Below are 27,838 nucleotides of genomic sequence, written 5' to 3'. Positions count from 1 at the left end.
AAGAAAGGAGAAAAAAGTGTAGATATAATAGCTACTTGTTTTTCTTTCTTTCTCTCTCTTTAATTTTCGTGTTTAATATCAATTCTTAAAATTTTGTCTTCTTTCTCGCTGTTTTTCACTATTTGTTTAACATCTTTCAGCTTTTCTTTCTTCTATTTCATTTACATCATCTTGTCAGCGTAATTGTTTTGCATCCTTAACAAGAATTGAAAATTTTGACTTCAAATTGCATAACAAATATGTCTAAACGAATGAAAAAACTTTGAATATACATTTAAAATTTAGAATTTTAACACTGAATACCAAATTTTAGATAATTTCAAATGCAACTCAGAAAGATTCATTAGTCACTAACACCCCTAGATAGCAGATAATGATACAGAACACTTTCGTTTACATCGATAAACTTTGGTAATGCCAAGGAGACCTCAGCAAGAATTTTAACTACCTCAGCCGCCCCCAGAACAAAATTCTGGATTCGCCACCGCATTGGACAAAAAAAAAAAAAAAAAAACCGCATGAAAAACTAATAAGAATATGAACTGAACTGCAATGCCGCTCTCGAAAGCCGAAACACGAGCTCAAGGTGGGGAGCAAATATATATTGGTACTGGTACTGATTTTCGCAGGCCGCGGGGGTAGAGGCCACTTTTCCGCATTTCTGGAATCAAGAGATGTTTTAACAGTAAAAAAGGGTGAAGGTGAATTCAAGTGCACTGACCACTCCGTCTGCCCCCTGCTTTTGTCGCTTATTGGGTGGAAATTCCAAAATTCCTAGAAAAGGCAGATCACATTTTTGAAATCAGGTTTGAGGAAATCAATGTACGGCTATAAGCTGCAGTGCTAGAATTTTCCGGGGAAGCTGAGCCGGTTTGAAATATTCCAGGAGGAGCTCAAGCTCCCCCGGTTCCGACGCCTATGGTTGCTCACAAAGAGAGGTTCTGCTCCGTGATGGCGCTAATCCACGAATCCCCCAGGCTGCACTGGTCAAGTTCAAGTGGGATGAGCTTGACCACCCGACCTACAGAGCAGATATGTCATCGCCCTGCGATTTCTATGTGCTTGATCCTATAAAAGAGCATTTGAAAGAGAATTGCAAAAGGAGTCTTTCAGTTAGTTAAGCAATGGGATCGTAGTGCTCAGACTAGAGCCCCTTGAAAAAGACAGGCTGACTTATCCGACATTTTGGTTCCAAGACAGAATTGGATCCAACCTCGTTTCTAGTATTTATAAATACGTCATAATATTCGCTGGTTGCTAAGTCGTAAAATAATTAATGATAAGTTGAGTAAAATGTCACTTTAGGTAAATTTTGAAAGATAACTTCGTTTACAAATTCAGCTAAAATGTATCGGGAAATGTTTACGGTAATAAACCTCATTTTCATACCTTATTTGTTTTTAATTTGTATTAATTAAATTGTATTCATCCACAGAATAAAATAATCAAACATCAATCGGGCAACACACCTAAAGTTTGGGCACCAGTTTTCTGCAATGAGGCTTTTGTACAAATGTTTATTTTTTTCGCCCGATAATTTTGGAACCAAAATGTCGGATAAGTCAGCTCCCCTTATATAGGAGCCTTAGCTCAGACCTACTGTGAATAAAGTCTTCATTTAGATCCACACCATAGTTTTGTACCCTTTTCTTTTGCACGACCCTTACAGCGCTGCTTTTCAACCCTGAATATTTCTTGTTTCTGAATCTTAATCTTCTAATCCCTCTGGCTTAGCTTCCAGAGAGCCTTGCATGACACAAATTGCGCATTGCGCACTGTACTCAACTACCAAAGTTTTTTTTACTTGAAAACTAGTTCTAGAATATAAGTGTAACTGGTAGTTAAATAAATACTATTTACTGTTTTTCTCGTTTCGTAAATTTCCCTTTTTACTGAAAGAGATAGTTATTTTGAAGCACTAATAGTAATTTTGCATTGATAAACGTATTATTAATGGTATCAGTATGGCAAGTGGTCAAAGTATTTTGTGAGTTATAGTTGGAATATGCCGTTAACATTAATAGTAAGGGAATCCATGTTGCTAAATGGGGATTTACTCGAGCATTCTGGGGACCTACTAGACTTTGTAGTACAACTATACGATATGTAGCGGACAGAATTGGATCCAGCCTCGTTTCTAGTATTTATAAATACGTTATAATATTCGTTGGTTGTTATGTCGTAAAAACAATTGATGATAAGTTGAGTAAAATATCACTTAAGGTGAATCTAGAAAGATAATTTAATTCACAAATTCAACAAAAATGTATCGGGAATGTTTACTGTAATAAACCTCATTTTCACACCTTATTTGTTTTTAATTTGTATTAATTAAATCGTCTTCATCTACAGAAAAAAAATAATCAAACATCAATCAGGTAACACATCTAAAGCTTGGTTACCAGTTTTCTGCAACGAGGTTTTTGTACAAATACTATTTCTTTTTTTCCCAACACTTTTTGAAAGTCAGTCCCCATTATATAGGAGCCATATCCCCGCCTGCAGTTCTTTCGCAGCTACGGAATCCAGAGGCTTATTAGTTCTCATTGACACCGTATCCAAACTGAACAGATCGTAGCTACACAGAAGCCGATATCTTTAAAAATAACGCTGAGTTAATCTTGAAACTGGTCGCTGAAATATTTTTCACAAAAGTGAGAAGTCTGCATTCGTGAAACATTCAGAAATTCAGGAAAAGTTTTAACAAAAATACTTGATTTCCACAGGAAATTGGAAAAAACCAGAGAGAAATCCTGAAACGTTCCACGGAAATAATCAGTGACGTTTCCGATTTTTTTTTTCCACGGTGAACAGCTATTTGCAGCATTTTCCTGATAATTTGTAGTTTACTTACGTTGTGTTTTTCTTTTTATCATGTTTAAGTAAGAAGTACTTTTGAGCTTTTTTTTCTTTTTTATTCATTCAATTGACAGCGATTACTAAAATAAAGTTCGCAAAAGATTGCGTTCGCGTGTCTCGGGGTCACAATAACAGTATTTTAAAGCAAAGAGATGTGAGTTTATGCACGGTGTTCCGTTTTTTAACGTGCAAGACATTTAATTTCGGAACCGTTAGTCTTACATGCATACTTCCATTTGCAAAAATGTTCAAAATCTGATGCAGGGTTAAGATATTAAAAATTTGAAGCAAAAATAAAAATGAGACCGAAAATACAAAATTTAACATTTTATACGGGCCCTAGGTCCCCTAACTTATATTTAGGGAAATAATCTCCATTGAAAAATATTACTTACAGAAAAAACTTGACACTTGTGTGACCAAAAATTGAAAGAGATATTCGAGTTTAAAGTTTTAAGGGGCCATAGAGAAGATGAGATTGGAACTTATCGCCCTTTCAGAGGAATGTTAGGTTGTCGAAGTAAATAAAATAAGTATTTATAATTTTCATTGTTATTCCAAAATAAATGCAAATGTTATGCCTTGATACGCAAAAGCAGACTAAGCAGCCTCGAACAATTTGAAAAATCACACTATATGCACACATATAATTTTAAACCCTTGTTAACCGCCATATTTCCCCGCAAAAGGTGTTATTGACGTCGAATGTAAAGTGGTGTAAGTCGCAAAACGCTGCGTTTCACAACTCGGTGAATATTGGTCGTACTAATGTCAAACTTTATCGGTTGGAATGATTTTTTAATGGAGAAAATTTCCCTAAATATAAAGAGACCTAGGGCCCGTATAAAAAGTTAAATTTCGTATTTTTTGACTCATTTTTATTTTTGCTTCAAACTTTCAATATTACCTGCATCTGATTTTGAACATTTTTGCGATTGGAAATTTGCATCGAAGACTAACGGTTGCGAAAATAGAGGTCTTACAGGTTAAAAAGGAACACCCTGTATGTATCTTAACAAGCTAGATATTCTACCAACTCTTAAATACAGCAATCCGGTTCGTATACTTCAAAATTGATGGTTCTATAACGGTTCTATTAACGCGAATTAGTGTAGAGACTGCGACCTGCAGTAAGATAAAGTGAGTCACTTTATAATTCCAACTGATTTATTTCAGTTCTAAATATAACATACAAAACCAAATACCTGAAGAATACATCAACGGTATTTCTCAATTCATTTTAACCCGAGACCGTAAAAATTAATGAAAATATTTCTCAACTGATAAGGTTTTATTTTTTATTCTTTTAGCAACAAAAATAAATTAATGAAAAAAAAAATCGAACTTCAATACGCGTTAAAGAATTGCTGCAAGTTCCTTGTAAGATTTTCATTATGAGTCACTCCGAATAAAATTCAAATGTAAAAATAAGTAGGTATTTTAATTTTTACAATTAAGTAAATAAACTTTTGAGAAACAAAGTTACAGAAAGTTATGACAAGCTAATGTCGAAAATATTGTAGAAAAGTTTATTCTTAATGTTTTTTGAATAAAAATATTTGAAACGCGTGCAAGTAAAAATCTCCAAGGAGCGTCAAATTTTTACATGGGCTGGTGTCGGTCTTTCAGACCAAAGAATCTCTGCATTAAAAGATACACTGGAAATAAATAGCAAAATTCATTTGTAAGGAATTTATTTAATACATTTTAAATGAAATATTTACCTCTGATATTACTCGTTGATCTCTGTGCTGATCATTTAGGAAAATAATGGCTCCAAGCATGACGAGAAACACGGCATAAATGCCACTCATTAGTACTGATAGGCTATTTCTGAAAAATATGCAATAATTATTTTACTATTTTTGTGAAGGCACTGCAAAACATCAAATAAATAAAGGAGTTCTTTGAGATAGAACCCCTTGAAAAGGATAGGCCGACTTAACCGACATTTTGGTTCCAAGACAGCTTTGGATCCATTCTTGTTTCTAGTATTTACAAAAACAGTAGACCCTCGTTTTACGCGGGGTTTATGTGCCACGGAAATGCCGCGAAAATTAAGACTTAATATTAGTGTTAAAATAGGGGTAACAGGTTCCAAAAGCAAAAAAAAAAACTTCTAGTGATGACTAACTGCATAAAAAATGTGTACTAATATCAATTTCTATGCACAACATGCATAAAGAAAACAAACTAATTTTGTGTTCTGTTTATAAAAAGGTTCTGGCTATGACAGTCTTTTGGCAGTCGTTTAGAATTTTTTTCTTTGCAGAGCATTAACGCATCCATGATCACTTGCGTCATTTCCATAATAAAATCTTCCTTCGCTAACAAATCAGAAATATCGTTTCAATTGTCTAGGAATGGCTCAAAATTTTCAATGTGAACTTTTTTGGTTGTGTGTCACCGATGTCGTTACATCCTTGTTGGTTTTGTTCTCCTTTGTCACTCCTAAAAGCTCTTCTTGAAGTGAGTTCTCAATTGTGTGAGTTTAACAACTACTTCAGGAAAGAGCTCTGGAACCAATCGCATAAAATGTCTCCAGTGACCCTAACTCAATTATTAGCACACCAAAATGCAGATTATTACGTATAGTCTGCAATTTTTAGGAGTTTGGATTTTGAGAGAGGGGAAAGTTTTATCTGTATGCGTTGTCGCATCCGCGTAAAACCGAAACTCTTCCACGTAAAATAAAATAAAGGTGTCAAATTTTAAATAGCGTATAATCGAAACTGCGTAAAATAAACCCGCGTAAAACGAGGATCTACTATACACTATAATATTCGCTGGCTACTATATCGTAACACAATTGATCATAAGTTGAGTTAAATGTCCCTTAAGGTAAATCGAGAAAGATAACTTTGTTCGAAAATTCAACAAAAATGTATCAAGAAATGTTTACTGCAATGAACCTCATTCTCATACCTTATTTGTTCTGAATTATGTATTAATTAAATCTTCTTCACTTACAGAATAAAATAAGCAAACATCAATCAGGCAACACATCTAAAGCCTTGGGCACCAGTTTTCTGCAACGTGGCTTTTGTACAAATACTAATTTTGTCAACCGACAATTTAGCCGGACGAGTTAGGCACCGTTATATAGTGGACTTACGTTAAGATACGGTCGAATTCGCTTATGACGAAAGTAAAGGGACCGCGTGATTTTCTCGTTATAACGGGCTGGTCGCAAAAGACACCATAACAATTCATACGGTACAGGGTGTCCTGAGAAAGACTGACTGTCTTAAAAAATTTATAACAGGAGAATGGTTAATGATAAAAAAAAAAGTTCTTGCAGAAAATTCATGTGTGGTGGGTGCTGAACTTTTTCTCTCAGAGTTCCAAATTTTAGTTCAAAAATGTTTCAAAAGATGGCGCTGCACATAGTAAGCCTTTAAGTCAAATAAGAATAGAAATTCAACGATTTTTCTTCCGATTGCGACATGTGATTACAGCCAACGATTATTTGAAAATTTTGTTTTGTTCTCTTGTTCATTATTTTCGAAAAATTATGATGTAATTCTCTATTTTTTTTTATTTACGGGCTTACTATCTGCAGCGCCATCTATTGGAAAAATTTTCAACTAAAATTTTGAACTCAGGGGGTAAAAATTTACGGCCCACCACATGAATTTTCTGCATGAATTATTTTTTTATCATTTACTATTTTTCTGTTATAAATTTTTGAAAACAGTCAGCCTTTTTCAGGACATCCTGTACTTGCTTTGTTTTTTTTATTTCTGTACAGTACCAAATAAGTTTGCTTATTTACTTTAAACTGTCTTGTAGTCTCTTTATTACATTGCCATTTGCTCACCTGGCTTCTAAAAATGTTTTCAGTTTTTCTGTGCATCAGAAGTCAAAGACATTGAACCGTAAGAATTAGCTTAGCGTCAAATTCTGCACATTTGTCGTTATCGTAGTCGCTCTCATTATTTTTTTTTCTACTACTTTAGCTTGAATTAGAACTACAAAAACCTCGGAAGTAGGTATCTCGGAAGTGATAGCATAATAGCTTCAACAAGTTTAAATATTTTCACTACGCCGCATTTTTTTTTAAATGGCCGTCATCACTTGTTCGCTAGATTTATGACTCATCACTAACTTTTGATTGGCGTCAGAATGTTGAAGGAGTTTTTCCGAACAAGGATAAGCTGAGCTGGAAGCCAATAGAAATTTTAAGAATCATAAAGTGAAAATAGTGATCGCTTCCTTTCTGGCGCGAGTAGTTAAAATTTTACAGGGGGAAACTAACAATAGGGGACAGCTGTCCCCTCACTCTTAACAGTAAAAGGGGATATGTTTCTTCACTTTTCAGAGCAGAAAATTAATGACCGATTGAAAAATGATTTTTTTACAGGTTGCATTATTCCACGGAAAAACAAAAAATAAAATAAAATAAAATTTCCAAATAAATCTTTCTAATGTCATTTCGTAAGAATGGAACTTTGAATTGGAAGGAGAGAGTCTACGGTAGCCGTCCGTCCCGATTTTGATGCCATATTCCACATTTTTAGAGGTCACTTCGTTAGTAATGTTAAAGGTCAATAATCTTGCCCAATTTTACAAAAAAAAAAAAAAAAAAGTCAGCTTCAGAGGCGCCACCCCTCTCCCCACTTCTTTGACCCCCACTTTTTTGGTGCACCAGGCGCCTGTGGTCGGTGTTGATCTTTTTAATCATCTAAACTGATTTTGTATGTATCGGTTATCTGCCTACATCTACCTCATGGGGAAAGAAATTACTGTCTCCATGTAGTCTCTGGGGTAAATAGAAACACACTGGGGAAAAATTTATCAGAATTTCATACTCTGAAACAGTTACAGAATCGAAGATTTCATACCCAGTTACTCTCAAGGAGCGCAATTTTGGTAGTAGCATAGAAAATTTTGTCTTTCTAATGATCCAGTAGGATGAGAAGGATTAAAGTTTACACATTCCAATCCTTCCCCCATTTATCAAAGATAACGCTTATTTTTTTTCTTTTTTCAATATTTTTGAATATTCGTATAGAGACATGTAATCGGTCACTGGCGACAATGGTGACCTATCCCAAAAAGTTGAAAAAACATAATAATTGAAAATCTGATTTTAATACTTTCTTGCCACAATATTCTCAGAAAGTTATTAAAGCTTGACCACGGAGAGAGGGCGAACGACCTTGAAGCTGAAACATCATTTGTTTCATTTGTAATAAGTTGTATGTTATCATTTTGTAATAGATAGAAGCAGAGCGAACGCCTCTTACTACTCCACGCTTTCTGACTGATTCTACCCATTACAAATGATGCTAATAATGTTCCCGATTCAAGGTTATCCGCCATCTCTCCGCGGTCAAACTTTACCTAACTGATGCGTTGTGGCTTATAATCTATATAATGAACAGTGGCACGTCATTGAAGTTTCATAATTCAGAAGAAATGTTTTTTTAAAAATTTAACTATAAACTAGTCGCGTTCGGCGGCTCGTGCAACCCGGTTTTTGACGATGTATTAGGGTTACTTCGTCGCCTACTGCCGCCTGCGGCGGAACTTTACGGCTCGTCCAACTCACATGGCGTGGATTGGATGGTGTACACCAACGAAGGGGTGAAGCCCATAAAGTAAATCGTCTTCTGTGGTGTCCTTTAGGTGATTCACCCCTTCTTGTCAAATGCGATGGTACATCATTTAGTGAGAAGTACATTAATAGAGTCGAAAAAAAGTCCTAGCTTTGCAGAGGCGAGAAAAACTCAACGTCGAAAAAAAAGTTCCATTCAATAACTCAGGTTTTAAGCAGAAAAAGAGAGAAAAATTATAAACCGTGGGAAAAAGAGTTCCCGACCGATTTGAGAACACTGCAGACTTCGGAAAAAAAGTTTCTAAGGTCAAATTTTGCTTGGTGTCAAAAGTGCTTTTTTTCGGGCAGTAGAAACGTTCTTGAGATTAAAGTTTTAATTAATATCGCCGCTAATTAAAGTAGTAGAAAAACGATTTCTTCCTAAGCATGATGCCAGAAAAAATACCAATCTATCGATACATGATTCAATCATCAATTCTCTGGCGTTCGGAAAAAGTTACAGTTACATAGATATATAGATACAAAGATACACTCAGTTTTTAACAGTATAAGATTATTACATCAGACTATAAATACCAACAAATAAATATATCATCAACGTTTTGAGCATATTGTAGCATTTGCGATCAAATCAGTTAAAAGTAGTTTTACGTAAAACCTTGATTTTCTCTCTTTTTTTTAAAAAAAGTTGTCACTGTTGTCACCAGTTGACCGGTATTTTACAAAACAAAATTGAAACAATAGGGTGGTGCATAGTAAGGCTCTGATAAGTTGAGCTATGACCTTGATAATGTTTTCCTCTCTTTTGGTTAATAAGGAAGAGTAACTAGCGCTGAGTTGAGTTGTGTTATCAATCGATTTACAAAAGCATTCCAAATTCCAACGCAAAATCCAACACAATAATGCGGTCCTTTTTCACTGAACACCCCCGAAAAAGAAATATCATTGCCAAGGGCATAACTCAGCTTATCAGAGACACACATCAATTTTACGAAGAAATTATTACATTTTTTTTTTTGACATTTTACGTAAGATAACAACAAACAAGCAAATATTTGTTTCTTACCCAATTCACTTCAGAAGAATTCTTATTTTCTTAAAATAGGGTAACGGCACCAGTAACTGAAATGCCGTATTTAACATCGCTCTCAGGTTAACTCAATTTTCTGAGCCTTTTAATGCATTTAGATTTTTAAAACTATTTTTCCGTCATGCAACTATACATCTCATCTAATATTTTGCTGCTTCTAGACCATTTGAGTTAGTCAATTCTATTTTTATTTGCTCAATTTCCAAAAACGATCCGACCCCAGTAACAGACACCAACAATTCTGATGATACTCAGCAACAGTTAGGATGAAGAAAGGATGCGTCATGGACAGAACTACCCTTTTATCTTCAAAATGTGCAAAAGTTCTTTATTTTTAGATCTAAAGCCATATTTAATTCAAATGAACATGAAACACCGGCAGACCTCGTGGTGGCTGTTCATAACCTTCTACCTCTGCCTTGTAAATACCAACTGGCTCATAAAATTCACTCTGATAACACTAGATGGTTGCACGGTATTCATGGATCGCATCAACATCAGTTTTACCCGCCTAAAAATCTTATTATTTAAGTCCAAACTAAACTCTGTCTGTTACTGTTGCCGTTACCCTACCTGCTCAATATGAAAAATATTTTAAAAACAACTTACGAGTTTTCAGTTTTTCTTTTTGGTGCATCTGTTTGGCTAGCAGGTACATTAATGACAGAAATGCTATCGCCATAATACTCTGGTGGCAGAGAGTTGGCTTGTCCGCCCGTCGGTTTTCGAACTCGGTGAAGTGAACCTGTATGGTTTTCATTGATATATCTTGCTGAGAGGGCCCTTCTCAAAGGCCTTGGACTGAGGTTGATAAATGGACCAGATGGAGGAATAACTAAGAGATTATTCAGTCTATTGCTATTACTGTTCATGAAACCTAAAAGGGAAAATGAAGCAGCTTAAATTGTGAATTTAATTGTAATAAGAGAATTATCCTTAATGTTTGTTTCATTAAAATATGTGCTTTGTTTCATTCGGATTAAACAGTATTTTAGTATGGCGATGTTTCTTATTTTTAACAATTTCATTGTACCACACAGGGGTATAATGGAAACATCAAACATTTTCAACTGCTGAAACAATGAAAATTGTTCTTAACCCGGTAGAACTCACTTGCAATGCAGCACACAAAAGCTCGCGCGGGGTACCTGTATGACCCCATCTATTAATTTTTGCTTAATGCAATTTATACATGTAAATTTTTATAAAAGTTCATTATGAATTTGTAAAACAGATACTTTTACGTATAAAAAAACAATTTATGAGTCTTTAAATTAATTACTGCAACACGTTTCCAAGAAATACTTGATTAATTTCAAAAAAAAAAGAACGAACGAAATAAAGAGGAAAAAAAATACTGAAAAGACACTTAATCCGCATTAAACTATTCATGCGTTTATCACAGACACAATTGGAATGAATCTTAAAAGTAAATTTTACACATTTAACGCAAAAGATTTGAGTTTTTGGATTTGACCCCAACTGCAGATTTCCTTCGATTCCATGACTTTCGCAGCAGATTTTCAAAAATATTCCAGCTCAATTCCGCGCCGAAAACAAGAGTCTTTCCCACCAAAGTCTCCGAACACAGTAAAACATTGTCAAGTTCATAGCTCAACTAACCAGAGCCGTACTATACAAACACGATTACGTTTGCTAAAGGAATAGCTTTGAAAAAGAAGCTGAAAGCACCTCGCGGAGCAATAAACATAACTTGATTGCTCAGTAAAAAGTCGAATGAATTATGATTAAATAAAAGAATAGGATATAAATGATTATAAGAATTAAAACGCAGAAATTGAAATAACACAAGTAAAGCGCTTTTAAGTTATAAAAGAAAATGCTTCTTTTATTAGAAGAAACCTGACATCTAAGGAAAAGTGAAAAAAAAAAAAGAAGAAGAAAAATAAAGTATTTAAAATTAGACAGGAGTCTTAAAAACAAATACTGAAGCAATTTATTGTTGTAAGAAGCAGCAACTCGTACCAAGAGATTCATAATACACAGTAATATTTTTGTAAAAATTGTTAATTTTGAAGATGAAATTGAGGTTTAGTTGTTTCTCATATATTAAATCTTGAAAAGTAGAAAATACACTCTATAACTAAAAAAAAAAAAAACGCCCATAGAAGGAACTCACAGAATGAAGAGAAATTTTACGCACGTAGAGAGAACATTGATGTAAAAGAAATATTACAAAATGAAAGCAAAATGATCATTTATTACTGGAAAAATTCTAAATGAGTGGAGATTTTGGTATCCTGTAGAGTTTTCTACGTCATCTCGTACTACAGCTACTGTAAAAGCGTTGCTAGTTCAATAAAACTCGTCGGCGGTCTAACTGATCGTCCCAAGAGATCACATATATGCTCGATCTGTGAGAAAACATCAAGGTATCGAGCAGGCTGGAGAAAGTAATATTATTGAAGATGAAGTTCTCTGACACCCTTGCTGTGTTTGAATGAACGTTGTACAGTTAAAACTGGAACCCGGGAGCCCTGCCATGAGGGCTAATGCATATGATGGAAGCATGATACAGGCATACAGTTAGATTGTCATGGTGTTGTGGAATAATTTTAGGGGTGACCATTTATCACAAGACATGGCAACCGATATTATCACCCTAGCTGCAGATGCGGTGTGCCCTTGAAAACAAAGGCAGGATTAGAGCTTTCACACTGGCACCACCGTTTGGAATAGTGGCGACAGGATCGGACTGCAACCGAATAGATGCAGATCGTCTTTAGCAACGAATCCAGATTCATTTAGGGTATTGATGACAATCGTGTACCATTGTAGAGAGCCCGTTGTAAACACCCTAATAGTACCTTTACTTTTTAGCTGCATACCGCACTCCCAGCTGGGGTGATGTTATGGGATGCTTTCGAGTACACCCCCTAATATTGATTCCCAGCACCATGACAGCCTAACGGTACGTTTGCTGCATGTTTCAGACACATTTGTTGGCAGGGAGCATTTTTTTAAAAAGACAATGAGCAATCACACACGGCAAAGGGTGTCAGAGATCTTCCTCTTCCCATACCGCCAGATTTGTCATATATCGAGCATATCTGTGATCGCGTTGGACGGTAAGATGCACGGCATACTAGTTTTATCGAATTAGTTACTCGTGTTTAACAGTAAATGTATAAGAAGAAGATCGTACGATATTTTTAAGCCTCAATCTCGTACATTCTTGCCAGATATAGCCTAACAGGGTACTAAAACTTTCTTTCATTCGAAAATTTTTCCTGTAATATATTTCCATTTTGCTTTCATTTTGAAATGTTCGTACTTAGACTTACATTTATCTGAATTGAAAGCATTTGTAAGATAAGAAGTAAAGTAGTATAAACCAGCAATAAAATGTTCATTTGAAATACATATACAGACTGTTTTATTAAGCCTAATGTGGAAAATAGAAGCAAAACAAACCTGCATCATGCGTAGAGGGGGGTGCCGACGACACACTTTCTCTACTCAAGGAAATAGTATCGTCTTCAGGCTGTGTCATGGGAAGACTGCCCACTTTTAGTGTACTACTATTGCCCAAGCCACTGTCATTTGTAATGGACGGAGTTGAGGTGAGGTCGACTGAGCGCATAGGCAGATTTGGATATTCAAAACTTGTCGGGTCACTATCCGATCTCCGACTCTAAGTTAATAAAATACGTAATTATTACATCTGTGCAATTTGAATTTGTAATACAAAAGACTAGAAATCATACAAATGGGGAAGTAAATAATGCATTAGAAATGTTGTATAGTTTGATCAAGAAGAGATGACGGATGAACAGAAAGCGGAAACGGATCACTTCATTTTGTAAGTGGTAGGATCAGCGATGTTGTACGAGAAGTAAAAACTTTACTGATTTCGCACTTTCGCTGATCCTATTACAAAATTAAGTATTCGGTTTCCCATACCAGTTCATCCGTCATCTCCTGCGTGATCAAACTATACTCATACCCTCACTCTCAGAGGTTAATACGCATCGTAAATACATCTCTCATTCTAACTCAGCAGCAAAATACAGCTTCTCCAATTCAGAATTAGTTTCCAGAAATTTATATTTTTCTTTCCGTGCTTGAGGCCTACTAGACACGGGGCAACTTAGTTGAATCAACTGTCAAAAAAGTTGCCTGTCAACTAGTTGACTGACGTTTTTCGTTGTCTTCACACGAGGCAACTTAGTTAAATCAACTTTTCTTACAATGAGCCGAATGTATTCGAGCAGCTGCTCCACAACGCTGTTCAAACTGAACCGAGTTTACTTAACTAGTTGACTCGTGTGGAGAGGGAACCCTCGGCAGCGTTTCGATGTTTTTTAACTTATCGGGATGAGAATGGTAGCGGCATATGTGCCTGGTGTGCCTGATGAGTTGACTGTTGTGTGAAGGAAGCCAGGTGATTCCTTCACACAACAGGCGATTCCTTTTCTTTTTTAAAGCAACATTCACATACCGTCCGCACGTCACGTCAGCGACGATTTTTTCACCATAAATCCTATCAACGTGACGAGATGCTACATATTTGACGTCCGTCAAGTTGAGAGTTGCATTTCATTGGTCAAGATGGGCGCACTCTCTCAATTGGGTGAGAGTACTGTCATGCGCTTTACGTGCGTCTGCAATTCATGAAAGCTTCTCCCTCTTCGGAAAACGTACGTCTGTCCAATTAACGTGGCGAACGTGACGTGCGGACAGTGTTTGAATTACGCCTAAGAGGCTAAATTTCCTAATAACTGCCAGTTCGAAAGTTTATTCAACTAAGTGCGTAGTAAGTCTCGTGTGTAGGAAGGATAACTGATAACTTTTGGCAAATTCTAAGTGTATATTGATGTAGTACGATAATTCTGTTCCTATATTTGTTCGGTGTATTAGTAAACAATCTAAGGGATAACTCGGTGGGGTGATGCAGAGAAAATGTACATTAGTGAACGATGTTCTAAATATTATGCTCCGCACCCATAGTTTATCGCTTTTTATTATCAAAAAGTGTAAAACAATGGGGCGTTGCATTCACAGAAACATAAATATGCACTACTGCTATATTATAAACATAATAACTTTCATCTTTTGTTTTAATTATGCCTGTGAACGTAATTCAAATAAATATAAATACTGCGGGCAGTTTCTTTACTGAAAACCTGCAATGAGACTCGTATGCAACGTGCGATGCATTCAATTCTATCATTTTTTTTCCTTAACTTTTTTTACAACGTGAACTTTTTTTCTGATATGGGCCTTAGACGGGAAAAGTTGACACTTTGGTCTTACACAGATAGCTTTTAATGATTGTTTAAAGTATTTTAGAGGGAATACCCCCTACAACTCTCTCCTTGATAAAAATCTTTATGCTTTTGAGCTTTTCCCCTCCATAACCCATGACAAAAATGATGATGGTTAATGTAATGCTCTTTTTCTCACCAGGTCAAAATAACGGCTACGAAACTAAAAAACTGAAAAAAAAAAAAAAAAAAAAGAAAAGAAAGGGAAAAGGAAAAGCGAAGAAGAAATAAATTAGAGCTATCTCCAAAAAGAGGTGGGTCATGGGGTAAATGGCGGTCTCATTTTGGTCATAAATTCATTCAGGGGTCATTTTACATGGGAATCAACAACTCCCCCATGCTTTGCTTTGATGTTTTGAAGTGGGACCTTGACCGTCATGTTTTAAGTAATTTCTGTTTTTTTTAATAAGCCAAGACTATACTTGTGTGGGCAAGCAAACGACAGTATTTGTAGAAATGAGTTTTCGAGATATTTGAAGAAACGCATTTTGGATCCAATACTAACAAAACGGAAGCGGTGAAATTAGACGTTTGTTTCGTGCTTTTACTTCAACGGAAGTCAAATAAGGAAGCTTGTACAGCACAGCTAAAGTGCAATGGGTGAAAAAATGCAAAAAAAAGCCAAAAAAAAAAAAAAAAAAAAAAAACAGGAAAAATTTCTAGTTTCTGCCCTTTACCTGCTCATGGCAGTATAGGAGTATGGTTTTAGAATAATTGTTCTGTCTAAAAGCATTTAAAGAAGTGCTTTTTAATTGTTCTAAGGCCCCCCTTTTCCATTTTATTTGCGAAATATTTTAAACGCGAAATAGATTTTTCGACTGACATGGGAAGAAGGATTTCTGTCATAAGAGGATAAAAATTCCACTTAATTTTTTTTAACTATTTTTTTATTTTTTATTATTATTCTCATTTTGTTATTAATTTTTAGTTGCTCTAAATACATTCATTGAATTTTTTTGGGCAACAGAATATGTTGTGATTCAATCTTTATGATCAAAGCCACTTCCTACTTTGCTATTTCATTGAAAATAAACAATGATACGATTATGAAATGAGTGACGCAGAAGACAATTACGGTTTTGTTATTGCAACATAACTATTGTGATTAAATCTCTGTTTTATTATTAATTTACAACCGGTCTGACTTTGTTCATTGAGTTATTTTGCGTTACGGAATATTTTCTGCTTCATCTACCATGATCCAAGCAATTTTGCTACTTCTTTGAAAACATGCAGAGAAACGATTGCAAATTTGATCAATGCCATAGAATAAGGGACAAAACTGGGGAAAATTTTTAGTCAACAGTGGCAGATAGTAAATTTCGTTAGTCGCCATTTTTTTGAAATAGCCCCTTTTTTTCAACCCAAATTTGCTCGCGGTACATATTTTTTTAATTCGTTGAAATTAGTAATTCGAATACATTAATTTATGTAAAATAAAGTATGTTTAATACATTAGCTCATATAGGCTTCGTCAAGATTTTGATGAATTTTTTTTTACCGATTACTTAATGCTTTTTGTACACTTAGTTAATTCTGAAACGACTATTGGTGTCGAATGACAAATGATTGTTTTATCGCCATTTTCTTCATTTAGTCACTCTGTGGGTGGTGGTCACCGCTATTTTTTCCTTTTACAGTAGAAGACATACCTTTTTCTGTCTTATAATTTCCATGGAGAAATTCAACTCAAGGTAGGAGACGCAGAAATATTATAGAGCAAAGGAGAAATTGTTCTTAAAAAATGCACGTGTCAAGGAAAAAGAATACATTATGCAAAGTGATTAAAAATTTCGCATCTTTCTTGTCACTTGCACTCTAAATTTAAACTAGAAATGCAAGTACAAATATACGTCATACATGTAAGTAGATGATAGGAGGGTATTATGAAATAGTCGAGTAAAGTGGAAGACAAAAGTTTTGACTTTGATGCCGATATCACGTAGGAATATAGTGAATGAGTCAAACAGAATGCCCATACACTGAAAGAAAATTTCGAGACGTCTCAGATTATTGCCTTGCAACGCTCTGGGACTTCACTGGTTTCGATCTATTTCCTGTGAAAGTCAAATATCTTTTCAAAAATAGTTTCCTGAATTGCTATAAATTGCACAAATGAGGACTCCCTGCTGTGAAACATATTTTTAACTACCAGTTTCAAAATATAATCAATGTTTTTATTAAGTTTTTCAGCTTTCACTCTAGCAATTCGTACGGATTGGCAAACCCAATTTGCCAATTTTTGCCCCAAGAAAGGGCAAAAAATGGCCTCCGGACACTAGCTTTGCAGAAAGTAGGGGAAAAGATCTGGTTAGTGTTGTTTTCTTTCATCAGCTTTGGTCCTTTTTTTCTGAGATTCATTAGAAACTTTGTTAGGAAATCAGAATGGTGCCAAGCGATTATTCCTCGAAAAGAATCCAGGTTATTTTCCGGTAAGTCACTGAATTTTAGCAGGAAACCTTCCTGTTTTTTACCATATTCGTTACTCGTAGAATTGAGGCACCTTAGGTACCCATTATTTTCTAGGAACATTTCTAACTTGTTTTTACAGAGTGGCACAGTGTAATGAGAGAACTGACTCTTAGTTGTTGTACCACTCGCATGAGAACAAAATGTGTTTCGAGATTTTCATTTTCAAACCTTTTAATCTACTAGTAAACGTGTGACTTGAACAATAATATTAACTGAAATATGCACACAAGAAACTGCAGTTTGTTATACTGCGGTCATTTTTTAGCTGACAAAGTTTGGTCTATAAGTTTAAAGATTCAATTTATAAGATGGCGTGCCGGGTATTACCGAATATCGGGTATTAAATAATACCAGATATTCCCCGCGATCTTTGACCCTGTTCTTTCAGTAGTCCTGATTTGGTCTTTCCGAATAACCATTACCTCCGATAAAGAGGAAGTCACCTGACATTAGTACCTCTGAAAAAGCAGAAGAAGAAAAGAGGAAAAAGAGCTCGATATTTTTCGATAACAACCAACTCATCATGAGCGCGTGCTAGCAGTCCCTATGTAAAAAATAGTTAAATGATCAACTGGGAGATAATTTAAGAAAGAAAGAGTCAGAAGCTGCTTGACCATAAAAGAAACCGATCGAGTGAAGTTTTCCAATGGTTTAAACCACTTATTCCGTATTACCTAAAATTTGCTATTTATTATGTACCAGATTTTTCTCGGCGTGAAAATATTTTTTTTTTTTTGCAACTGATTGTTCATTACAGATATGCGCTCATGACTGCTGGTAAGCGCTCATGATCATTTGGAGATTTTAATCCAAAAACTAGTTAAGTTATTTATAGAAAAGTAAGAGATATTCCATATTTTCCTCCTCTCTCATCTATTCTCTTATCAAATGAACATTTTTATTAACCTTCAACAAAATGTGAAAAGAAAATATTATATAATAATTAAAAAAATCAATGAAGCATCAAAACTCTTAGTTTACAGTTAATAACATCAATTTTATTTCATTTTTATAATTTCCCTCATTCCTTACAGGTTATCAAGTTGAAAGATATATTAACTCATTCTGTACTAAAAATATTTCTTTCTTGCAACTTTTCTTAAAAATTTTAAATGGCATATAGACTTTTTCAGGGTTTACAATTGGGAATTCACTTCAAGTAATTAAAATATCTTTATACCTCCACGCCTCTTAGTAACATACATTTTTTTATGGCTAGAGTAAGTTATGATTTTACTATTTTATAACAAAGTATAATAGTTTACCATCATGTATGCATTTATTTAAAGTTGAACCTGTAATAACTTTATTTTTTTTTAAGAATTCATCTTCCCTCCCCTCTAAACAAAGACAGTTTCATGCATAAATTTGCAATAAAAAGCACTTTGGTGTATTTTCCTTCACAGAAGCTATAATTGATACAAAAATAATAATCAATAACTTTTTGAAAATGTTGATGCACGATAAATAGTTAAAAATGGCAATGCTTATCAGCAATGCAAAACGCTTTCGGAAATGCATATAGTGGTTGGAAATATTACAATAATGCAGAAAGAACAATCGTGTGTTCACAATTATAAACACATTTCCATTCAAAAACATAGTTTTTTTAAGAGCTGTTTGCTTCCCCCTCCCTTCCTAAAAAGAGTAAAACAGTTTAACAGTACCATACCGACGAACAAATTATGCATAAAACATGGTTTAATAAGCTGTTCTTCGCGAAAAGTGCAACCGAAACAGAGTAATGCTTAATGACTTTGAAAAATTCCTTTCATCCATTATTAGAGCATGACCCCCCCCCCCCCCAAATATGCCTTTCAAAATTGAAAAAAATGCCCTGAAAATTAACATAAAATGCACTTGTAAAGATAAACAATACACTTAAAATTAAAATAATTCCTCTTATCCATATGCAAAAATTTCAACCTGAAGTATTCTTTTTTTCTAAATTTACATATAGTTGTGTTAAAATGTGCATGTTAAGTGAAATTGTAATATAATTTTCATTAAAGTTAAATGCTAAAATAATCAAAGAATAAAGAAGAAAGGAGAAATGTAGGGATATCTACAGTTTTTCGCTTTTTTTTATAAAATTTTTAATTGTTTTGAGTATTTTACTATATTACAAGAAACCGGAATTTTTCGGCTTATCCTTTTTGATACTTTCAAATAAGAAAAAACATCTCTTGTCAGACTATTTTTTATAACTCGAAAAGCTTTTCAACAATTACAGATGTGATTTTCCCCCTGAAAACTGAATAATACAACTCAGATAAAATGAAAGAAAGTTTTACAATGAGTTAATTCCCAAAAGAATTTATTTGAACAACATGTTAGGCTGATAAGAAGGTTTCAGGCGATATATTGAGAGTTGCAATATAATGTGCAAAAATATAGCAATTGCAGATTTAAAAAAAAAAGATCGTATAAGAAATAGCCATAAGATGTAAAAGAAATCTCCTAAAATGCCCTAAAACATGCCCTAAAATGTAAAAACAGTGCATTAAAATAAAGATCAAAATACTCCAAAATCTTTTAAAATGATGTGAAAAAGTTTTCAAAATGACCTAAATGTTAAAAATAGCAAAAAAGTTTCAAAAAACGTAAAATAAAACAAATATCTGGGCCAAAATAATGTGCAAAGATATGGCAATTTAAGATTTAAAAAAAAAGACCGTATATAAGAAATAACCATAGAGTGTAATAGAAATCTAAAATGTTATAAATTCCCTAAATATAAAAACAATGCAGTAAAAGAAAAAAAAATACTCCAAAATCTTTAGAAATGACATGAAAAGTTTTCAAAAGGACCTTAATGTTGAAAAAGCATAAAAGTGACAAAAAAAAAAAAAAGCAAAATAAGGCAAATGTCTAAGTCAATATAATGTGCAAAAATATGGCAATTTCAGACTTAAAAAATGAACGTATTAGAAATAACCATAGGGTGTAAAAGAAATCTCCTAAAATGTTATAAATGTCCTAAATAAACAATGCAATTAAAAAAAAATCCAAAATCTTTAAAAATTACGTGAAAAGTTTTCAAAAGGATCTAAATGTTAAAATATAGCACAAAAGTGCCAAAAAAAAAAAAAGCAAAAGAATGCAAATGTCCGGGTCATATTCAATACTAATAAAACGCCTCCAAATGAAGAGTTTCGGGGCAGAAATGTAACAAGCCACAAGGAGTGACTTCTCGATCAACATTTTCGTTTCTCATAGCTAAAATTGAAATAAACATGACAATAGATAATGTCACTTGTAGAAAAACACATCTGGTTTTAGTATTGTAGAATATATTTTTATAAGTTGGAAAGTGGCCCACTGAAAAATTCACATCATTGTGGCATATTACATTCTTGCCCGTGACCTTCAAATGCTCAGTGCGTAATTGCAAATCATCATATTTTCCAAAAAAAGGTTATTAACTAGAAAACTTGTACAGGTCCACAATCATGTCCTATAAATGCAAATTTACAGCAAATAGCTTACCTCAGGAGGGGTTTCATCCAATGGTTTCTGGATATACACAACGATACCACAATTACCGTGTCTTCTCATTCTACTTGTAACCTGAACTACTCATTCTAATGAACGCCGCGATGTACAGCACTGTAAGTGATGCAACATTTTCATGAAATCTGTTTCGAAAGTGAAGTGAATGGCGAGTTTTTAATGACATTCCGAAATTGAATTTGAAATATTTGCAGTAGACTAAAGCGTGAATCATTAGATCCTGAAATGATTCATTTTGAATTAACTAAGACAATGTAAACGTTGTATTTTGCTTTATTTTGAATTTTGCTTAAAATTTTCTTTCCGGAAAAAAACTTTATCAACATTTTCCATACACTTTTTGCATTGTTTAAAACCAGTTTCGTTGAATGGAAAAGTGCCATGCACTTTCTTCCTGCATTTTATTAAAGGATTAGATTTGATTAAAAGGTATTATTTTCTGTGTTTTGATAAATTCAATTTTACGATTATTTTGAACGCCTTTAAAAAGAGCAGCGTTTATGGAATTATCGAGCCAAAAAGAATGCCCTTCATAGATTTCTCCCAACATGTTTACTTAAATGAGTTTTTCTTTTAAAATACGCACGTTTAATACGCCATGAAATTACGTCGGCGCTTAGTATTTGTTGTTTTTATTCAGTTGCGTTTAATTTGCATTTAAGCTTCCTACCACGTTTCAATTAGAACCTTTATTGCATTTCTTTCATTGCTATTTCTGTCCCAACAACTTGAGTTTCATTATTGTACTTGAACGCTAATTGGTTAAAATGGTTTATTTTCCTCTGTAGTTGATCTTTAGAATACTATATATTTTTTTGGCATAGTATCTCTCTTGTTTTTTTTTTTTTTTCGAGTTTATTCCTTATTAACAATTTCTTGTCTTTCCTTTTTCTGGAAATTGACTTCTTTTCACAAAGGGAAAGGTCTCCAAACTATGAACAGCGGGTCAAAAGTGGCACATGAGCATCTCAAATCTGGCCCGCTATAGCGAGGCACATTTCAGATGCCTTAGTTAACTAAGTTATGAAATGGTATCAACCAAATCATCTACTCATGCTTAATACCACTTTAAAAAATTCTCATGTATTTATGTTTTGCGAGTCATTTATATTTGAGCAATAAATAATGTTAACTTATATTTGAAATTCACATCAAATTGCACACAAAATCTAAGTCTAAATATGTTTCCTAAAATTAAAGCAAAGTAATAAACGTATTAAATACTAGGATAAACACAATACTAATCGTTAAAATATTCACTACAATAATGTAATTCAGCTCCCGTATTCTCTCTTCATCTATTTAAAAAAAAACATTATAAATAGTTGTACTTTTTTTTTCATTTGAAATGACGAACTGTAAGACCTAATTAAAAAAGGTAGAGATTGGAGAATATTCCGCCTCAAGAAGAGATGTAATGCCATTTGCAATAGAACGCCTAAGTGTATTTACATATTGTTCCAGAATTACAGGATCTTGAAAAGGAAAATGTCAAAAACATAAAAAATTCACTCAGACAGAAACATAAAATAGATTTCTGCAAGAATCGTGTCATGCAAAAATTGGAAATGTTTTCCGCTAAAAGTCAGTAACCTTCCTGAAATTATCCTGGAATCTTTCTTATGAATTCAGTACTCTCTTCCGGTTAAAGTCAGCCGTGTTTCTGGAACCTTCAGAGAAAACTTAGGTGGGTTATATAAAATAGTTTGGCACCTTCCTGCTTTGCCAAGTAAGCTCCAAAAAGCATTGCTGCAATTATGGCCAAAACTAAAACAGAATTGCAAGCAAGAACCACGAATCTAACTTGAGTGCAATTCTTTCATAACTACAGAATCCAGAGACTTATTCGCTCGCATTGAGAACTTCGTCAATCTAGAACCCCTTGAAAATGACAGACCGACTTATCCCACATTTTGGTTCTAAGGCAACTATGGATCTGACCTTGTTTCTAGTATAAATACGTTATAATATTCGCTGGGTGCTATGTTGTAAAACAATTGATGATAAGTTGAGAAAAATGACACTTCAGGTAAATCTAGAAAAATAACTTAGTTCACAAATTCAACAAAAATGAATCGGAAAATGTTTACTGTAATGAACCTCATTTTCACACATTATTTGCTTTTAATTTGTAGTAATCAAATCTTCTTCATTTACAGAATGAAATAATCAAACATTAATCATGCAACTTATCTAAAGCTTGGGTACCAGTTTTTTTTGCAACGAGGCTTTTAATAAAAATACCAAATTTGTCCCCTGACAACTCCGTAGCCAAACGTCAGTGTCAGATGAATCAGCTCTCCTGGAATAATAGCCTTAAGTCAATGTGAACGGGCCGCCAGCGAGATAATGCCGATAAACTTATTAAGTTTAAGCTCAGTTAATCTTTGTACTGGTAGCTAAATTTATTTTTTACGACAGTAAGAAGTCTGCATTCGTTAAACTTGTAGCAATTTAGAAAATTTTGACAAAGATACTTATCTTAGGAAGTGGATAAAAACCTGTAAAATCCCGAAACGTTTCACGGAAATAATCAATAACGTTTTGGAACTTTTTCCCAGTGAAAATGAATTAACGTATTTGCAAACACTTAGTAGCATCCGAATCAATACCGAAATTTAAAATAGTAAAACAAGACCAATGGGAAATAATCAGAATAGGAAAACCTAATAGATTACAATCTGAACTACAATGCAAGAGGTAATCAAATAAAGGAAATTTTTCCTAAAAATGAGAAACGAAAAGCAATGTTAGAGACTTTTGTTAGAAGTTATAATGTTTGAAAGAAAGCAATGGGTTATATCACATGATTTTTTTTTCATTTAGTGTTGACTTTTCCTTTTTTCCTGTTTCTCATACGTTAGTTACGATATAACTGGAACTGCCGAAATGTGAGTGGAGGTCAAAAACCTCGTTTCTGAAAGTTTCCTTACTTGAACAAACTCAGATGTTTTCTGTCCTTGACAGACTTTGAGCAGTGACGAAAATATTCGAATTTGACCTAATTATTTTGTGCATGTTTTAATCCCATATAGAGGAGAGAGAATTGAGATTAATGTCAAGGGGGGGGGGGGGGGTTCGTCTTCCCGAAAGCTGTTTACCACGGTTCGCATCAACTTACAAGCTGCTTCTGCAGAAATTAATAGATTCAAAACAGCAAAGTTAAAAGATTTTATTGATGTCTCCACTACGGATTTTTCATTGCAAATATTTAAAACTAATGCACCCGCACTGCTTTGCCCGTAGTAGAAAATTAAAAGGTCTTTTGGTTCTCCTCTATATTTAAAAATAATGTATGATGCATTTCTCACCAATTGGCTTGCCCATGTTACGGTTCCACGTTATGATAACTTGGTAATTTACTCGTCCATCTTATGATAATTTTGCTCTGGAAAATGTTCTTAAAATTGGAATAGAGAAAGAACAATATTGAATTTTCGAAAAATCGCTTCGAGGTGCACACCCCCATGCTACAAACTAATTCTGTGCCAAATTTCATGACAATTGGCAGAACGGTCTAGGCGCGATGCGCGTCACAGAGATCCTGACAGACAGACAGAGATCTGGACAGAGAGAGATCCAGACAGAGAGACTTTCATTCAGCTTTATTATTAGTAAAGAAAAAAATGGATTAGTAGCGATGGAAAACCTTATTGTAAGATAAAAGTATAATACAAAGGATGTATGTGCTGAAGGTATTGATTTTCCTCCCAGTTTTGATAAGTCCTTTAACCTCTCAAGAAATCCACTATTCTGTGATTGTAGAATGAACCACTAATGTTAACCATGACTAGAAAATAAAGCCTGTATTTTCTGGATTTGCTATTGTGAAATGTGGATTCTTATAGCTTAATTAGGAAATCATGAAGTAAACAATTCAGAAACGATCCTAGAAAATAATGGGCAGTTGATGTGCCCAATTTCTACAAGTAACATTTCTTGCAAAAACCGGAATTGTTTTCCGCTGAAGTTCAGTATCCTGAATGAAATTATCCTAAAATTTTTCTGAAGAATTCAATAATCTCCCCCGTTAAAGAAAGTCGCGTCTCTGGAACCTTCAGAGAAAACCTTTGATAAGTTTAATGTAACATCTCGGCACCTTCCGACTTTGCCAAGAAAGCTCCGAAAGCATTATTAAAGTCACGGCCAAGCTAAGATAGAATTTTAAGCAAGTATCATGAATCGAACTCGCCTACTTTTCTTACAAATTTACGGAATCTAAAGACTCACTCGCTCTCATTGGGAGCTCAGCCAATCTGGATGGGCCGCACTCACACCGAATGTAATAAAACTATTAAATACGCTCAGTTAATCTTTATACTGGTAGCTAAAATATTTTTCGCAACAGTGAGAAGTCTGCATTCGTGCAAATTGTAGTAATTCAGAAAACGTTTTGACAAGGATACTTAATTTTCTCAGGAACTGGATAAAAACTTGTGAAATCTCGAAACGTTCCACCGAAATAATTAGTAACGTTTTGGAACATTTTCCCAGTGAAAATGAATTGGAGTATTTACAAACAGTTAGTAGCATCCGAATCAATACCGAAATTTAAAATAGCAAAACAAGACCAATGGTAAAGAAAGCAGAATATGAAAACTTAATAGATTGCAATCTGAATTACAAGCAAGGTAATTAAAAAAAGGAAATTTTTCCTAAAAATAAGAAACAAAAAAGCAATGTCAGAGACTTTTGTTAGAAGTTATGTATAATGTTTGAAAGAAAGGAATGGTTATCAGATGATTTTTTTTTCTATTTAGTTTTTTTTTTTTCGGAATTTTATTTACATTGTAAAAGCAACACACTTTGCTTAGTGTAAAAGCATTACATTAAGCAAATTTTGTCCTGGTTCGTAAAACCGAATTCAGTTCTAGAAGAGTCAGTTGAGGTAAAGGAAAACATAACTGAGACACGCATCCCCTGCTACAAAGCTGATTGGGATACAGAGAACTTGTGTAGAGTCCCGGTTTCTCCATACGGATAAATTGAAGCAAGGAGATAGAATTGCTTGCTTATGATCAAATTTCTGTCAGAGTCGATTCAACTTTTGTTGAGAAAAGTTAATAAAAATGGGAACTGTTACCCATGAAATTCAAAATTTCGATCCAAATTTTATTGCTAAGCGCTGGATCAACCGAAAAGGGGCGAGTTACGGCTAAAATCGAGTTTTTAGAAGTAACGAAATAATTAAGATTGCGTCAAGTGAATGACTTCCTAAAGCTCTATGTACGCAAATACAAACTGTTAAAAAAAAAAAAAAAAAGAGAGAGTGAGAGATAGAGAAACCAATTATAAGGTAGTAAAGAATTAAGGCAACGGCCTTAGCTAGAAACAGCGGAACAGAAAATATGCAAAAAATAAATACAGAACATAAATTAATTAATTAATTAAAAAGAAACAATAAATAAATAGCGGTCGAGAGCAAAACTTACTATTTGAATAAGAAACTGCGTTATATTTAAACAGAAGCTAGCTGCATTTAGGAAAATAATAAAAGAGGAAAAAAGTAAACTCTTGTGCGTGAGGGAAAATCTGCAACACAATTTGAAATAGACTGCTGTTATTTAATGATTGGTCGATACATTGAAGCTTTTGTTTGTGAACAACCATGTTTCGAGGAATTTTACTATCGAGGTTGATTATATTAAAATTTCAAACCCTTAAATGCAAGCAGAATTTATTGAAAACCAATATTATTACTAAACGTTATTAAACTGAAAAGGGGTGAGTAGCGAATAATCGGGTTTTAAAAGTAACGAAATGATTAAGATAGTTTCAAATGAACAACATCCAGCATAATGTATACCTACATACTACTACAAATAAAAAAAGAAAGAGAAGAAGGGAGAGAGCAAGAAACCAATTATAAGGTAGTAAAAAATTATTTTCAAATAAAAAAAAACCGACTTCAAAAAACAAAGGGAAACTTAAAAGTAAAAAATAATTGGTCATACTTACAAACGATCTCTTACCAAAAAGTATAAATCAAATTTATTTTACAACTCCTGTACAAAAATCAACTAAACTAAACACCCAATTATAAAATAAACACTGATTTTAATTACTATACGAGGAATTATTTTAATACCTAACTAGTTATATACGATCTCTTAATTTCTAATAACCATTTGAAGTCGGGGCCTCCTATAAACTACTACCTAACGTAACAGAGTAAGTTTAGTTTTAAAGACTTTCGCGTTTTGTTAAATTAGTGTCGACTCAGGATTTGGTGGGCAGTCAGTTACGAAATGTCTTCAGTTCCCCTTGAATTGAACACAAAATATATTTCAAAACTGAAATACAGTAGACCCTCGTTTTACGCAGGGGTTACGTTCCACGGAAATGCCGCATAAATCGAAATCGCGTAAATTGAGACCTAATACTAGTGTTAAAATAAGGGTTTGGTTCAGTAGATAACCGAATACTTTATTCTAGTGATGACTAATTGTATAATAAGTTAAATGTGTAATTATATCGACTTTGATGCACAACATGCATAAAGAAAACATAAATTAATTTCGTGTTCTGTTTATAAAGAGGATCTTGCTATGATAGTCTTTTGGCAGTCATTAAACATTTTTCTCTGTAATTCTTTGCAGAGCATTAACGCATCCATGATCAATTTCGTCATTCCCATAATAGAATCTTCCTTCACTAACAAATCAGAGGTGTTCTATTTATAAAGAGGAGCTGACTATGACAGTCTTTTGGCAGTCATTAAGAATTTTTCTCTATAATTCTTTGCAGAGCATTAACGCATCCTTGATTACTTGCGCCACATTCCATGATAGAATCTTCCTTCACAAACAAATCAGAAAGATAATTTCTATTGTCAAGGAACGACTCAAAAATTTTCAACATGAACGTTTTTTTAGTTCTGTGTTATCGATGTCGGTATCCCCATTGCTTTTGTCCTCCTTTGTCACTGCTAAAAGCTCTTCTTCCAGTGAGTTCTGAACTGTGTGAGTTTAATAACTTTACTTCTGGAAAGAGCTCTGGAACCAATCGCATTAAATGTCTCCAGTGACCCAAGCTCGATTATTAGCACGTCAAAAT

At 34.0% G+C, this 27,838-nt stretch overlaps 1 protein-coding gene across 4 annotated transcripts in view; it reads right to left on the bottom strand.

The window, feature by feature from the left end:
• LOC129231361 (proton channel OtopLc-like) overlaps window positions 1-27,838 on the bottom strand; it is a 79,741-nt gene that overhangs the window by 23,107 nt on the left and 28,796 nt on the right. For 3 of the 4 annotated variants that reach the window (XM_054865654.1, XM_054865655.1, XM_054865656.1), the window contains 3 exons: window positions 12,945-13,164; window positions 10,119-10,386; window positions 4,584-4,692 (listed from right to left, as the gene is read on the bottom strand). In XM_054865654.1, coding sequence (XP_054721629.1) covers window positions 4,584-4,692; window positions 10,119-10,386; window positions 12,945-13,164 — 597 coding nt within the window. Of the gene's footprint in view, window positions 1-4,583; window positions 4,693-10,118; window positions 10,387-12,944; window positions 13,165-20,758; window positions 20,818-27,838 lie in introns of those variants that run through there. The other variant, XM_054865657.1, reaches the window with a different exon arrangement.

Source organism: Uloborus diversus, chromosome 10 (genome assembly GCF_026930045.1).
Source record: "Uloborus diversus isolate 005 chromosome 10, Udiv.v.3.1, whole genome shotgun sequence".
NCBI lineage: Eukaryota > Metazoa > Arthropoda > Arachnida > Araneae > Uloboridae > Uloborus > Uloborus diversus.
This window is presented reverse-complemented; position numbering and strand designations above follow the sequence as displayed.